This window comes from Chamaea fasciata, unplaced genomic scaffold (assembly GCF_029207755.1).
Source record: "Chamaea fasciata isolate MVZ Bird 193981 ecotype frontalis unplaced genomic scaffold, bChaFas1.0.hap1 SCAF_14, whole genome shotgun sequence".
NCBI classification, from domain to species: Eukaryota; Metazoa; Chordata; class Aves; order Passeriformes; family Sylviidae; genus Chamaea; species Chamaea fasciata.
In genome coordinates, this window is record NW_027094099.1 from 13627599 (window position 1) to 13643101 (window position 15503).

Genomic DNA, 15503 nt, shown 5'->3' on the forward strand with positions numbered 1-15503 from the left:
GAATCAGAAAAGCACGTGTATTACACCTGCCCCATAAGATGATCTCAACCATCAGTGAATTGAGAATAAAAACAGTGTCTGAAACTTTCACAGTCGAAAGCTGCTGTCTATGAATGTGCAGCCTCACCCATATCAGATGTGAGAACCAAACCCAAACTGTGTCAAACATTCAGCTATTACGTTAAAAAAAAAAATCAGAATAAAAAACCCTACATCAAATTTTAAAAATTTAAAAAAAAAAAACAAAACAAAACAAAAATCCACCACACACAAGGAAAAGTTGAAGCAAGAGGAAAGGATGGAGACAGGGCATTGATGGCTGGACATTACTTTACAGAATTATTTAATTCAATGTGTCTATGTCCCACCAAATGCCATCAAATAAATTATTTGCTCCTGACAAACAGATTCATTTCTGAAGCTGTTATAAAAAGAAAAAAAGTAAAATTGCCTGAATGCACCAGTGCCCATGGCATTTCAAACCCTGAGCCACACATGGGTCACAAAGCAGAGTCTGAAGTGTTGTTTGGGCAGAGATGAAAAGACCTGCCAGGAGCATGAGGTCGGCTGAAAAGGATTTGCCACTGAGAGCATACTGATGCATAAGAAGCTTCAACTTTTGGATGGAAAAGAATAGATGGTTGATGTGGTGATTTTTATCTTCACCGAACTCCCTGAACAGTTCCTTATAGAAGGGTAGAGCCAAGTTTCAGTTTGGTTGGTGTTGCTGGCATGCATGGATATGTGTAATGTAGCGGTGAAAATGTTAGTAAATCACATCAATGCCAGCAAACATTGTGCAAAAGATCTTACACAAAAAAAAAAAAAAAAAGGGGGAAAGCTGAAAGTTCATTATCTATTCCCTGCTTGCTTACCCTTTAGCAAGGTTTTTTACAGGAGATATATGACCAGCAAACCAGACAAACAGTATTTAAAACTCATATTCAGTATAACCTCTTAGGAAAAAAAAAAAAAAAAAAAAAAAAAAAAAAAAAAAAAAAAAAAAAACACAAAAAAACCCACAAAAAACCACACAACAACAACATCTCCAAAACTGCTTACATCTACTTGGTAAATCCTTATGAATAATGAAATAGTTCAGAAGCATAGAGGAGCTGTTACTGAATGAATAACTAATTAAAGAAGGAGATAAATCCACTATGAGCCTTATTCCTAATGAGCATCTTGACGAGCTCTAATATTCAGATAAAAACAGTCAGACAGGGGCAAGTTAGGACACTCAGATAATGTGTGGGGGGTTTTTTAACTTCCTTTTTTCACTGGGTGACATCAGTTTAATATTTGAGGAGAAAAAGACACGGCAAGTAATGAGAACTCCCTTTTACAGAAGTCTCAATCATTTCTAATTAGGCTGTATCTGCAACTTCATTTCTTTAATTTGATTTCCCAAGCCACTTTATGTGGATAAGACTTGTTAGGACCATCCACTACTTCACATTTTCACATTTGCTTGTTTGTATTTTCTCAACAAAAAATGTTTGCACCCTCATCCTCAGCTGGTAGGAGGGGGTTTTTGCCAGTTAGGTCACTGCAGGGAGGGGGCTAAGGGAGAATTCAGAGAAGTATTGAATAATTCATTGTATTATTTGTCTGTGTGCAGCAGCAAATAAAGAAGGAATATTGGTTCAAATGTACCATCTGTGGCTTAAAAGAACTAACCTTTTCCTTAGGGTAGGTGCACAGCCGAAATGTGCTCTGATATGGGAATAAAGAGAGGATTAGCCTTTCCTAGATGATAAATCAATTTTCCCTAAGTGCCATTTTTCTGGCACATGCCTAGCAGATCAAAGATCCACCATTTATCCCTGACTGTGGATGTGATTCTGGGCAGTGTCTGTGCAGGAACAGAGAAGTTGCCAAACCCCCTCCACCCTGGGTGACAAGCATGAAAATGAACAGAATAAATGCAGGGCACTTTTTAGTGAAAGTCAGTGTAGTATCCTTTCCTTCTTGCAAGTATCCTCCTATTATCCATGAAGTGTGTTCACATGGGACCACATGCACATCTACACCTTAGACAGTCTTTCAGGGTGTCAAAATGGACAACAAAAAGTTCTATTTTCCAGTATGAAGATAATTATGGGAACTATGGGTCATACACCTACTTCCTCTTTACTCTCCATATCCTCATCATCCCAGTCTTTTTCAGCCTCTTCCTCTCCTTCACTTTCACTGTCACCTGCAGAAGTAGGAAGGAGGCAGAGACAAAGGTGTTCAACCCAATATCCCTCTCACACCCCGTAGAGAAATTCATGTAAATTCTTCTACATGTGCCACACAGTCCACAACCCACCACAACCCTGATTAAAACAAATCCCATTTGTTAATCTCATATAAATGAATTTGGCACTAATTCACCCAGTTTTTAAAGCTCTGTTCTCTTGGACTCAAGCGCTGCCTTTCAAAACCATGACAAATGTCCCTGTGATATGGATCCAACTCATTTTACGGAGTAATACAGAGATTTTCTGCTTGGCTGCAATGATATTGCAGAATGCTCTTAATCTGTATTATCTAGATTAGGATGTTTTACTGCTATGATTGTTATAGTATTTCAGCATCTTCCACACAAAATTGAATGCAGCAGAAATTGCTTCTGTGTATCATGAAGCCTTTTCTGCAGAGTTGTTGTCCTGCCTGTGTGTGAGTTCTGTTTTCCAGCAAGAGCTCCCATCTTTTACTCCTGCAGCATGACTGCTATCTGCTTTTACTTCAGAAAGGGAAAAAGATAATAATTCTTGCAATTCTTCACTGAAAAAGCTGCAGGGCAGTTTTTACCCCCCAAGCAGCCAATGCATAGGCTCAATTATGTCTTCATCTGTTACTGGGGAGCAATGGCATCTCCAGGCTCTGCTATACCAAATCTAGTCCATTATTTTTTGGATAATAGAAGATTTTTTTTTTCGTTTTTCTCACTTCTTTCCATCTTCTCTCATTTATTCTCCAAACAGACTCTAGAAGCTTCAAGAAGACCTGGGAGTAATTTCTTCCCTATTGAGTGACACTGTAGGTTATCAGATTAATTTTAACAGTAAACCTCGGGATTATGCCAAGTCTCCCTTCCCCAGATCCCACACTTAATTCTCAAGTCATGCTCTTTTCCCTCCTTCTGAACTGACCATTTAGCCATTTACCTTCAGATCCCTCACATGGAGGTTCAGCATTGGCATTCCCAGGAAGAGGGAAGGAATAGGAACTCCTTACAGTCACCACAGGCAGATGCTCCTTGGGGTAGCATTTTCTCAGAATATGAGTGGCAGTAGTTATGATAGGATCCAGATTTTTACAAGATAAACAGTCCTAGGAAACAGAGGAGAACTACATTAAAAGCAGTCTCTTACAACAGTCCTTCCTGTCACATAATCCCCCAGAGCTGAGCCACTCTTCTGGTGAGAACATAATTCTCTTTACCACTCATGATTCACACCCATGAACCACAGCAAAGAGTCATAATCTTGGTTTTCCAGTCCTATAAGACTTACAGGTTCTCCAATATAACAGAGTTGGGGAGTTTGGATAAAGGAATGAGAGTGCTGCACAAAGACAAAGTTGTTTAAAACCAGTGGGTGCAATTCTGAGAAAACCCAGCCCTCAGATTTGCCCAAATACAGCACATCCAAAGCACAGCTGCCATCAGAGTGACTGAGTCGTAGGTGCAGTACCCTACCCAAACTCACAATTTTTACTCTGCCTCTCGGCATGTTTTCTTCAGTGGTTTGGAACTAAGACTGAGCCCATCAGAACAGGAATGCGACTTAAATAAGCAGCATGAACGTGCTATAAGGCAAAAGAGAAATATTGCAATACAATCTTCTACTGCTTCATAATTTTGCATCCCTGTGGCAGAGATAAACTGGAACAACCAAGAGGGAAGAATGATACTTGATGCCACTGACTGATGGCCCATAGTCAGGACTTGGGCTGGACAAAAAAAAAATCAGACAATCCAAACACTCAGCAGAACATAAAGAACATAAAATGACCATTGGAACATTGATCCAGCCTGACTAACCTGATCTTCTAGGAAAAGTGACACTGTTTAGTGGTGGACTTGACAGTGCTGGGTTAATGACTGGATTTGATCTTCAAGGTCTTTTCCAATCAAAATGAGTCTGTGGTTATAAAGTACTTCATTATAATTGGGAACAGGGAAATGGCTGTATTGGGGTTCTTTTGGTTGTAGAGGATTCTACTCTGTTTTCTCATGTATGATTGAATGGCATTATAAGATTCAGTGGGATTAACCAGGATTCCTGTAGGGAGGCTAAAAAAATCATCTAAAGCTGACATGCTTACAAGACTCACTGCAAGAATTTTAATATGTATTTCTAGTTCTCTGGCTGTTTGGAACTAGGGGGAGAGAAAATAAAATTATGAAAGCATCTCCAAGGAAAGTTTTATTATGGGTAGAGCAAGCACCAAGGAGAACTGGTTTCTATTTCTGTTTCAATTTATTCACTCCTTCATATGGTTGCCTTTGTTTGCTTGTTATTAAAGGAAAGATTAGGAAAGTTTGTCTACATGTGGGAACAGGCTAATATTCTTAACAGTCTACTAGTTTAGTTTACTAAAACTGATCTGTTTTTGCTAAAACAGTGAACACAGGACTGTTTAATTGCCTGCCTTGGGACAACCATTTTAATTCACTGCCAAGTGAATTTAAATAGTCAAGAACAAGGCATGTTCATCCAGAAAATGAACTTCAACACATGGAGTTACTCAATGATGCTATTTGAAAGTCATGTTTCTCTGTTTGGCAAATTAGCTCACGAGTGCAAACAAGCCTTCAGATACCTTAGAGGGAATTTGTGGGACTGTTTTCATTACTGCTCATAAAGTGCTCTCAGATTCTAAGGTAACACTGTTTACAAATGACTGAAAATTATTACATCAGTGTATTGGAAAAGCCCTTTTTACTGACACCTGGGAAGCAGACAGGAGACTGCTCTGTATGTGTGTAAGCTATCCTATTTATTTTTGTGGTGGGATAATGTGAATGAGAGAAGAGTAAATCCTTAGCTCAGAAAACTCTTGTAAAGCTAACCCAGATTCAGATCTCCTTTTTAATCTCCACACTCAATCTTTCCTCCACTGAATCTGGAATAGAGCAGATATTATGGTATGTGATACACAGAAAAAAAAAAGGGGGGGGGTTCAATATGACAAGACAAAAGATAGTGATGCTGATGGATGCTCCTACTGGCAGAGAGTGGAACATAGGATAATATTATCCTAGAATAGTGTGGGAAGGCTGAAGAGAAACAAGGCAAGCTTAAGAAACTAGATGGAAAAGTGATAAAATATCAAGATAACATTCCATGCAGCAATCTCTCCTAAAACACATACAAATCTGTTTTCTTGTCTCAGAGTAGGCAGCTCTATCACTGCACACAAAACCAGACAGTGCTAATGTGAACATACCATTTAACTGTCAGAAAAATCTCACTGCAGCTAGGAAAGGGAATGGGAACAGAAAGTACTTCCTTTCCATGAATGATTTCATTATCTAAAATTATTTTTTTATTCCAGGTAGAAGTAGAATTCAAAATATCTCTAAATTCCCCTAAAATATCTTTAAACTCTCCTCAAATAGAGTAGCAGTCACTTCTAATCTCTGTGAGGTGACAGTTTTTGAACTATTGGCTCTTCCTGTAAAGAAATAAGCTTAAGGGCTATTAAAAGCTCAGGGTATTTCATCTGTCCATCAGCCCAGACAATAGGCAGCCAGAGAGATTTCAATTGAAAACCAGCCTTGTAAATAGAATTTCCACTGGAGTTTAAAACAAACCTATCTTGGCAAAATGGTTTTCATTTCAATAAATACGTCTGTATTAGAAAAAAAAATAGAGCTTAAAAAGTTTAAGCAGAACTTTTCTAGCCAGACTTTAACACCTTAAAAACTTCATTAGCTGCTCAGAGTTTGGTCCAGGTTAATCATAGGTTAAGAGCCAGCACATTCCCTAAAGACACTAAAACGATGTCCACACACAGAGTCATTCCTTTCCCAATCAGTTGTTTGTCTTGTCCTGTCTTCATCTCTTTCTCTCTTGCTACAGCCCATTGTCCGTCTCAGGAGACAAGCTTTGCCATCTTTCCATCATGAAAGCTATGAAGAATTTCATGGTGGCAGCAGACTCTCCCTCGGGTTAGAGTAGGGAAGAGCATGAGTGAGACCTCCTAGGGCTGCCAGACTCCTGCCAACACTTCATGTCTTGGAGAGACACTGCAAGACTGACAACATCCCAAAGAAGCAGTGAGAGAATATTGAGCTTTGAATTTATTAACCTTGGTTACTTCTTGTGCAAGGTCTCCCTAATAGCGCACACTGGGGAAAAAAGCAAACTGGAGGCCCCTGAAGCTGTCATTTCCGCTCCACTTCTGACCTTTGGAAGGATTAGCTTTATCAGTGTTTACTGGAGCCTTTGTATGTCATTTCCTGTTTGCTCACCCAAGGTGACCCCACGTTTACACTTCCCAGGAGTTGCTCCCAGGCTGAGCTATCAGGAGGTGTTAGCTCAGAAAGCTTCATGGGCTGTGGAAGGCTCTTGAGAGGGAACCAGCCAACATCCTCCCTCAAGCAGCTGTTTCCATCCACCCCGTTCACGTTTCTTCAGACCAGGGACTTCTCATGAACAGAGGCCATGATCCCTTGGGAGGTCTGCTGGCTCTGGCCAGCTCATCCTTCCTAAAGAAAAGGTCAATTCTTCATGAGGAAAGTGCAGTGAAGTGAAAAAAATCCCAGAAGTCTCCCATACGCTGCTGGTAAGAAATGACTCACAGAAGAATCCTTCAAGACAGTGATGGAAAAGGGGAAGAAATAAACACAATGAATCATAGGGCAATGGATTTTTTTAAGGGAGAAGGAGACAGGCTTTTCCTTCTGATGGTTCTAGAGTGAGATAATGCATAAGCATTAACAATGACAATGGAAACACTCCTATGGAATCACACAGGTGATTTTCTCTAAGTTCAAAGCAAGCTAAGGAAGCATTTTACTGAGAACCTGAGGAAACTCTCACTGTTCTGTACCTGCCTTTTCTATACCTTATACACATCCCATCCTCAAGACCATGGCATCTTTCTTGAACTCACATTAATGTTTCAAAGATTAAAAATTGACCTCCTGAAAAACTGTAGATGGATGTTTCTCATTAGGAAAGGCTTAGCTAAATGAGCATTTTGTTCAAAAGCTGATTGAGGGGAAATATCTGGATCTTGTAAAGGAAAATCTCACAAAAACCCTAAGCCATTCCTCTACAGAGATTTTGCCTTATTCCTCAGGAGAAGTCCAAGCAGGCAGCAGGATATACAGGGAAAGAGAAAAGAAGCACTGAAAGCATGAACTAGAATTCCCATGTGTCTCATAGGAATTAAGATTTGGTTTAAACTGAAACATTTCAGCTTTTCTAAACTACTAACTGTGTAAAAGTCAATAGTTCTTAATGTTATCAGTTTTTTCAACTATATATCCTATCCTGAATTTATATACCCATGGAATTTCCTGCAGTGGGATGTAGAGCCCAGCCCTAACCACCAAATCACCTCATTTAAACACAAAAGGCACCATTTACCTGCACACTTGTGAAGAGAATCTCCATTCCCCGGGAACCAAAGAAAGTCTCCCTGCCCAGCTGGATGTTGGTGATGTACTTTAGGCAGAGCAGAAGACCCCTACGAATGTAAATGTAGTTGTTGGAGACATCATTGCGATGCCAGTCTTGGTAGAGTCTCAGCAATTCACCCAGATAGCCTCTGTTCACTGCCCGGCGGCTGTTTGACTCTGAAAAGGAGAGAAAAGGCTGAATTAAACTCCTTCCTCTTTGGTAATTGTGGCTACTCCGTGCTTGAACCCAGACTTTAACACCTGCCCATTCTGGTTTAATAGTCTCAGCTAAAAATATATATTTTTTACCTTTTTATTATTATTTAAAATGTTATTTGCTAAGCATGACTTATGTTCTCGGAACAACACATGAAAAAAAAATAAATACAACAGTGTCCTGTCTGGAAACAGGAAACCTCCAGATGAACCAAACCATAAGTCTGTATCTCCTTCCAAGTGCTAATAAACCTAATCCCAGTTGCAGCACGACAAGATTTCCTGAAACTACCAAAGCTCCTGAGGAGTGAGAAAAGTTGAATAAAGTGAGAGTAGTCAACAGCATAAAATCTGCACATAGAGCTGCATTTCAGTCCTGAGAGAACACCTTGCTGAGATCAACAAATTCAAAAACCTTGTGGCTGTACAGTCCTGTCACAGCCAGAGAAATTATATTTAATTTCTAAATCTATTCCCACAAATACCTGTATAATGAAAGCCATGAATCAAGTGATTCTGAAAACCCACAGTATTTAAAAATTAACAAAACACCAACATGAGCAATAGCAGTTTGGGCTTCTTTTCTGTTGCTTTCTGGCTCCAAGATTTTAAAAGTCACATTCAGATTTTTAAAAGCTTTACTGCCCGGGCAAGAAAATTACAAAAAAAAAAATCACAAATAATGAAATTTATAAAAATATAAAAGGAGGTCTACTATATTCCCTTAATCATGTAGCTCCAGGATATCAGACTGAAAGGGGAAGATGATAAAGCTTGTGATATAATACAAATTCCACTGAGTTTCTGAAACACATCCTTTCACCTACAGCACTCCTTGCCCTGGCCCTCAGGATGAACATGAAGCCATACCAGACTTCAGGCTCCCTTCCCTTTAAACCAAACCTGCCTAAATTCTCCTGACTGATGCTGACATTCCTTGCTGTGACACACATTAAAAGCTGTCAGGAGCTCAGTAATCAACTCGGAGGGGGCCAGGTAGCATATGCAAGGCAGGAGCTCAGCCCTCTGAATACCAATCAGCACTTGCAGCACACAGCAGATGGCTCTTGGTACGGCTGCTCCAGGGCTGGTGGGCTCCAATCCATTCCCACTTCATTAAACAAAGTGCCAGAGCCCTTCACACCTGGGGATTCATGAGAAGCAGCTAGAGGTTAAGTGAAAGAATGGAAAGATGCTGCCTGAAGAAAATCAGCAAGAGAAGCCATGGAAGGAATAAGCAGGAAGCAGCACGGGCAGCAAACCTCAATCCCAGTGATGAAGTAGATGGAGACGTTGGAAAGGGGAAAGAAGTCCCCTGGAATCGTCTCAGTCTGCTCTCTGCAGCAGATTAGCAAACCCTTACCTGGAGGAGGGCTTGGAGGGGTTTTCTGCTACGTGGCCTGGTCCTGTAATTTTCTCTACCATTGGCACCAACCAGCACCCCCAGCCCAGGTTGACAACTCATTTTAATGCTGCTCTGCATCTTCACAGCATCCTGCTGTCGTGCCCCTGCACTGACCAGCTGGTCCCACTGCAATTCCAGTCCTACACAGCTCTGCCCAGGCTCCCACACCTTGGCCTGCAGCTCTTCAGCACTGCCTGCCCTTTCTGGTAACCACCTACACTAACGCTGCATTCTGAGGCTCAGTGGTTGTCAGCATGGAGGTCACCCTCCTCCTCTGACCTTCACTCTGTATTTCTGTTTTCTATTTGACTCTCCGCAAGAAAACTTTAATTGCTTGAGAATCCCTTATCAATCCCAATGATTTTATTCATGATTTCCTGTTAATCCTCGACCAGCTGTCATGTTTACTAACCTGAAGGATGACTAACCCCTTAAATCAGTCAATCTTCCTTGAAGAATTACTCAGGAAGCTCTGTAAAAGTCAATAAGTGTATAAAACATGACAAGGAGAAGAAGAGAGTTGGGGAGTATAAGGTAGGGACAATTTAGATCAGACTCAGAGCTTCCCTGAGCTGTTCAGGGACAGATGAAATTGGACTAGATCTTGGGTTTTATAGCCTCTAGCACTCAGAGCTTGAAGTCTAAGTTTTCTGTGTCAATGTCAATAGGAAGAAGGGAAAACTAGGAAGCACTGCGTGTAGAGCTTCTTGGGGAATTTATTGAAAAAAAATAAATTCTCTCAAAGTGTGTTTGTGATCTTTTGAGAGAGATTTCCACATTTGAATCTCAGCTCCATGGGGACCAGAACACACAACTGTCCTATTCTTTAGTTTTAATGCTTGTTGAAAAGCATGGAGGAAGGTGAGCAGAATAATTTTACTGTTTCTTCATGTTTTCTGTAGTACTTACCACCTTCAGGATCAAAACTGTCTCTTTTCAAAATGAAGCTGAGATAGTCTATTCTGTGAGAAAGAGACGGAGAGGCAGGACTACAGTTTCCTGAACCATTTCATCAGAAGCAATGAGAATTAATTGCTGAAGGAACAAAAAACACATTCATTTTGTTTCTCCTGTCTGATTTCATTGATTCTCCTCTGCTCTCCTGTGCTGTCAGTGTTTTTCTTAATTTTTTCTTCTATTTTTTCAGTTCTATAGTCAATAAAGTAGTGAATAAATGAAAGAGGAAGTATGCCAAGATCTCCAGAAGGCAGAATGGAAAAAAGGAGGCCTCCCCACCTGTCTGTGTCTGTTGGTCTCTCCATCTAGGGATGCACCAGCATGGGTATCTATCTATATTTTGGCACAAATACAGATGGTGGAAATGAATCATACAGGTACAAGCAGGACTGCACAGATTTGTAGGCAGCAAGAACCACCCCTCCTGGAGTGAGTGTGTGTGATCTGCGTGGTAAGTGGCAAAATGTCCTGTCTTTTGACCCTCTTCCTGATATTCTTTTGTCAGGTCCTTTCCTTCTCCCTGGGTATGGTCAGTGGCCAGTGGAAATGGAAGTTTTTCTACCACGCAGCTTTCAGAGGTGCCCAGGGATGGTGCTTCCTACTTTGAGTGAACTGAAGGCATTCCTATCTTGTGAGGTCATCAGTGGGAATTCAGCACCAAACCCCCCAAAAAACCCCTGTTTTGGGTAAAGACCGGGCTGATCAGATTAACAGCAAAAACCTGACTACACATCAAACACTTTAAGGTACAAGTATCTGCAGCCATCAGATGAGGTCTCCCCCTGTAGCAGCGGGATGTGTGGCACTGACCTCCCCTCGAGCAGGGACGGCTCTCAGGGTTAACCCTCAAGGATGAGGGATTCCTTGCCTGACACCAGACATGGATGAGATGGTGACATTTTATACTGAACTTATGTGCTCATCTTTGTATCTCATTCTACCCTTAAGTGTAGTAAATAGTAGAGTACTAGCCTCCAATCCATCTGTACTTAATAGATGTTGTACTTACCCAGGTCTACTGATTGAAACTAAACTAACTACGAGATCAGATCTGTCTGAACAATCTCAGACTCTTCCCCTGTGACAGTCTGTCTTCTTAATCTTATTCTGCCATCTCTGACGGGAGCACTGTCTTCACCACCATCCCAAATCTGTCCCTGGAATCCTATTTTCTTTGCAAGAGTTCCACTTCTGCCTGATGAGACTGGGATGAAAGGAAAACCTTCTTAATTTCCCACATTTCTAGACCTGCCCCTTCATTTGTGGCTTCCAGGGCAGTGCTGCTCAGCAGTGAAAGTTCTTCAGCTCAGAACATGGGACCTGAATCACCTACACAGCTCACCAGAAACATCTGACATGAATCTCCAGCCAACAAGCAGAAGCCTCAAGTGGTTAAAGCTGCTCCTGAATTAGCAAGGGGATCTCACTAGAAAGAAATCCTCAGTTTTGACGGAATTCTCGTTCTGTGGTGGGAGCCTGAAGTCAGATGTTCAGTCCGGTAGATGAAAGCCTCATGAGCACCAGTGCAACTGGGGACATTTCTGAAGCCCTCTTTGCAATCCAGTCCCCCTTTGAAGTGTTTGCCAAGAACACGGGTACCACTGGAAAACATGCAGTGTATTTAATCACAAAACTGAATTACCATCAACCTGAAATATGATGAGCAATGAGCTGCTTACCAGGCAGAACAAAGAGATTTTTATCTTTCTGTCTATCTGCTTAAATCTCTTTGTTGATGCCACTCAGCTGATTCATTATGCCAAGAACATACATTGCTACAGCTTGGAGATAAGAATACTCTGCTAAATTAACCTTATGGCCCCTAAAGCAGTGAAAGGAATAAGAAAAACTCCAACTTCCCCATTCTGCTCTAGTGATTGCCTCTTGGGAATGAAAAATGCAAGATATCTCCTCCAGCAAAGAGAACACAGCTGTTTTATTTGGTCATTGAGAGGCCATTTTTGCAGAGAAAAGCACAAGGGCTCTCTGTAGGAACAAAATTAATCGTCCCCATGAAGAAACTGAGACACACATGAAGTGCTGGGATCACTTCAGAGCCAGGGGGCACCACAGCAAGAAGGTGGTATCAGCTCAACTCATGCTGAAAGCCAGAAAACTGCCCTGTACTTTTGACGTAAACAGTCTCCCTTTTTTCCTTTGATTTCAGTTTCACAGTATCTTCTGGTTGCAACTCATCAGAAAACCAGAAATAAAATTAAGAACAAAAATACAGTTGCACACAATCTACAGTGTGATTTCTCTGACTGAAGTGGTTTGAAATAGTTTTAATAAGGACACCAGAATCTGGAAGACTTCCTCAAATTCAGGCACTGAATTTTCTGAAGCCAGATCATCACTGGAGGCACAAACACTGCCCATGCCAAGATAAGGAGGTAAACAATCATTACTAAGGATGTCAACAGAGAATAATGCAGCTCCTCAACACTTAGTTTTCATTACACCCACTCTGAGAGGCAAAACATCAGGAAGTTGCCATGCCCCAGGAGAGAAAGCCAACATTTTTCTCTGGAGCACTGAGTTACTTTCAGTTTGGGGTATGTCTATAAATGAAGAGTCTTGGGGAAGGGAATATAAAGGACACAGAAAAATTATTTTCTTTCCCACAAAGTGGCTCTTCTCAAAGAGACAGAAGTATAGAATCAAGACTGTTCGCATTCTGAAATTCAGGAAGAAAAGACACACGATGCTTGGTTTAGATTTTCATGAAAGGAAAAATATCAACTCTGATCACAATACCCGACAAGATGTGATCATGGATTTGGAGCCAGACTGACACTGGGGTCTGAATCCAGAGATGGATAATAAAAACTTAAACTGGTGATGAGAGATGGGCACTTCGCGCAGTATGAGGCAAATCTCAGACATTGTGCTGTAAGCAACAGGAACTGGGATGGTGTAACAGTGGGATATTTCTACTCGAGATCAAAGTCCTGCCTCACTAGATCTGTTGTCAAGCATTTCGAATTCAGTTGTAGAGAGTGCAGGCCTTTCACAGGCCCTAATCTGCTTCTGTGCTGGAACATCACTTTCTCTTCCTCAGAGTTACTTGCCCCTCCTTGATGCCAACATAAAAGGAAAAGAATGACAACGATTACTTTATCCCAGCAACCACAAAATATAATTCTTATGGTTTAATAAAAAAAAAAAAAAAAAGTAGGTGAAAGGTTAAATAAAGGTTAGTTGATGGAAGATGGGGAGGAATGAGTAAGGAAATGAGAGATGAAAGGCTGTGGGGGAAGGCAAGAAGATAAAGAGAAGAAAAGGAAGATTTAGAAAGAGAGAGGGGAAAGGCCATCAGCAGTTACTGTTGATAGCACACGGAATTGTCTTGATGAAATAAGCACCATCAGGAGGTCACCACAACGTGTCTTTGTAAATTGCTCATCACAATTTTACCAGGCAAGCATTGCACCAAGGGCCCTGCGCATTTCCCCAGCCTATTCCCTCAATATCTGCTCAGCCAATGCCTCGGAGACCAGTTCTAGCTAATTTCCTTAAAGACATGCAAGCTGGTAATTCTGGGAAGCACAGATAGTCGGGAATAACAAACACGACCAAAATTAGATTAAAATAACCTGCTGATAAACAAATTACTCACCCAAAATACACATTGGATTAGACACAATGGGGATCCCTATAATCACATCGCCACCGTGTGGCTCCTGCTCCCTCACATCCCTCCACCCTCAACACCCCTGGCTTGGGTTTGTCTGTGCTTGGATAGCAGCTGCCCAGTTTTATTCCACTACCCCCAAAGGGGGAATGGTTTGCTTGGTTTATTTTGGGGTTTGGGTTCACTAAAAGCAATGGATCTCATGGCTAAGAGTGCCCTGGAGGGCATCCCACGCCTCTGAGTGCTGCTCAAACAGGCTCCAGCCTCTCCACACCTGTCTTCCAGACACAGGAGTGCTTCACAATGAGCTCTTCAGGCCTTAATACAGAGCTGAATAAAGATATGAAGACACATGTACAGAGAAGAAGAGAAAAGCCGAAAGAGGCTGGAAAAAATTGCATGTTCACTCTGGGACAGACAGAAGAGACTTTGGGAAAGTGGCAGTGCCCCACCCCACCTCAGTTTATCTATAGCTATCAGGATCTGCCTCCTCCTCCCCACCCTAGTCTGTAGTGAGCACCTAGAAACTGAAGAAGGAAGAATGGACAGGACGAACACTGGAAAGTTTGCCTGTAACATTGAAGAGAAGAACAAAAATTCTCCTGATGCTCTCAAGGCAACTCAGCACCACTACAGGTATTTACCAATCAGAATGTTCAGCCTTATTATAAAGACAGAGTTAACATGCTGGAGAGACAACAGATATTAAAAAAGCAGCAAGGCGATGGAGGAAGAACTTGCTGTGAGCAGTTTGCTGTGTGCATGTGGGTCTGGCAGGTGGTGAACAGCAACTGGGAGAGCAGCATGCAAGGACTGATAAAATACTCTGGGATGTTTGCAGAGAGATAAGTCAGGAGTGAGAGACTAGCTGATGATCAGACAAGAAAGGACTTCTCCATATCAGTAATCTGAGCTTTCACTGATAGAAAGGTGCAGCACTGCCATTAGAAGGGACTTAAACTTCTAACCCTTCATCATTCACGATCTCTTTGATTATCACCACATGGCAACCACTGGATACAGGGACACAGGACAACCAAGGTCTCTCATCTCTCACTGGGTGGGTCTCCAAGCATTTTTTCCCTGTTGTGGATGAAGCACAATTGTTGTGCTCCATCACTTGTTTCTTTACTTCCCCCTCTGAAACACAACAGCAACGATTTCCCAGGTCCATCTGGAGTGGTAATTTTTTCTTAAGCTGATATCTCTTTTCCAGGCATATCCTGCTTCTTGCAGTTATGCACCTGATAAGTGAGCATTTAGCATCAGCTTCTGTTAGGAAAGAGACAGGAGCCAAACAGTTTCTAGCCAGCCCATGGCTCTGCAGGTGGACAAAGTTTCAAGCAGAGCTTATGGAAGCCTGAGATGAAGATGGATGTTTCCGAATCCATCGGGGAGACACACTGCCATCTGCCTGCTCCCTTTAAAACTGCTTTCTCAGTGGAGCTCTGCTAAAAGCGAGACGGACAGTGAGCCTCCAGCACAGCCACATGTAAAACCATAATCCCCTGGATCACTTTGGGCTGAAACACTCAAGGACAGGCCTGCAGGGATACCCCCAGAATGGTCATCTTCTTGTTCTGTCTTGCAGCCTTCAGCACCATCAAATTACAATATCCCCACCATTTCCCTGCAAGCAGGCTACTGGAATTTAAAAAAAAAATAAA

General features: G+C 41.7%; 1 protein-coding gene across 2 annotated transcripts in view; it reads right to left on the reverse strand.

The window, feature by feature from the left end:
- AGBL1 (AGBL carboxypeptidase 1) overlaps window positions 1-15503 on the reverse strand; it is a 265166-nt gene that overhangs the window by 203240 nt on the left and 46423 nt on the right. For both annotated transcript variants that reach the window (XM_066196254.1, XM_066196253.1), the window contains exons 7-9: window positions 7593-7801; window positions 3156-3321; window positions 2127-2200 (exon numbers count right to left, since the gene is read on the reverse strand). In XM_066196254.1, the coding sequence (XP_066052351.1) occupies window positions 2127-2200; window positions 3156-3321; window positions 7593-7801 (449 nt within the window). The remainder of the gene's footprint in view (window positions 1-2126; window positions 2201-3155; window positions 3322-7592; window positions 7802-15503) is intronic.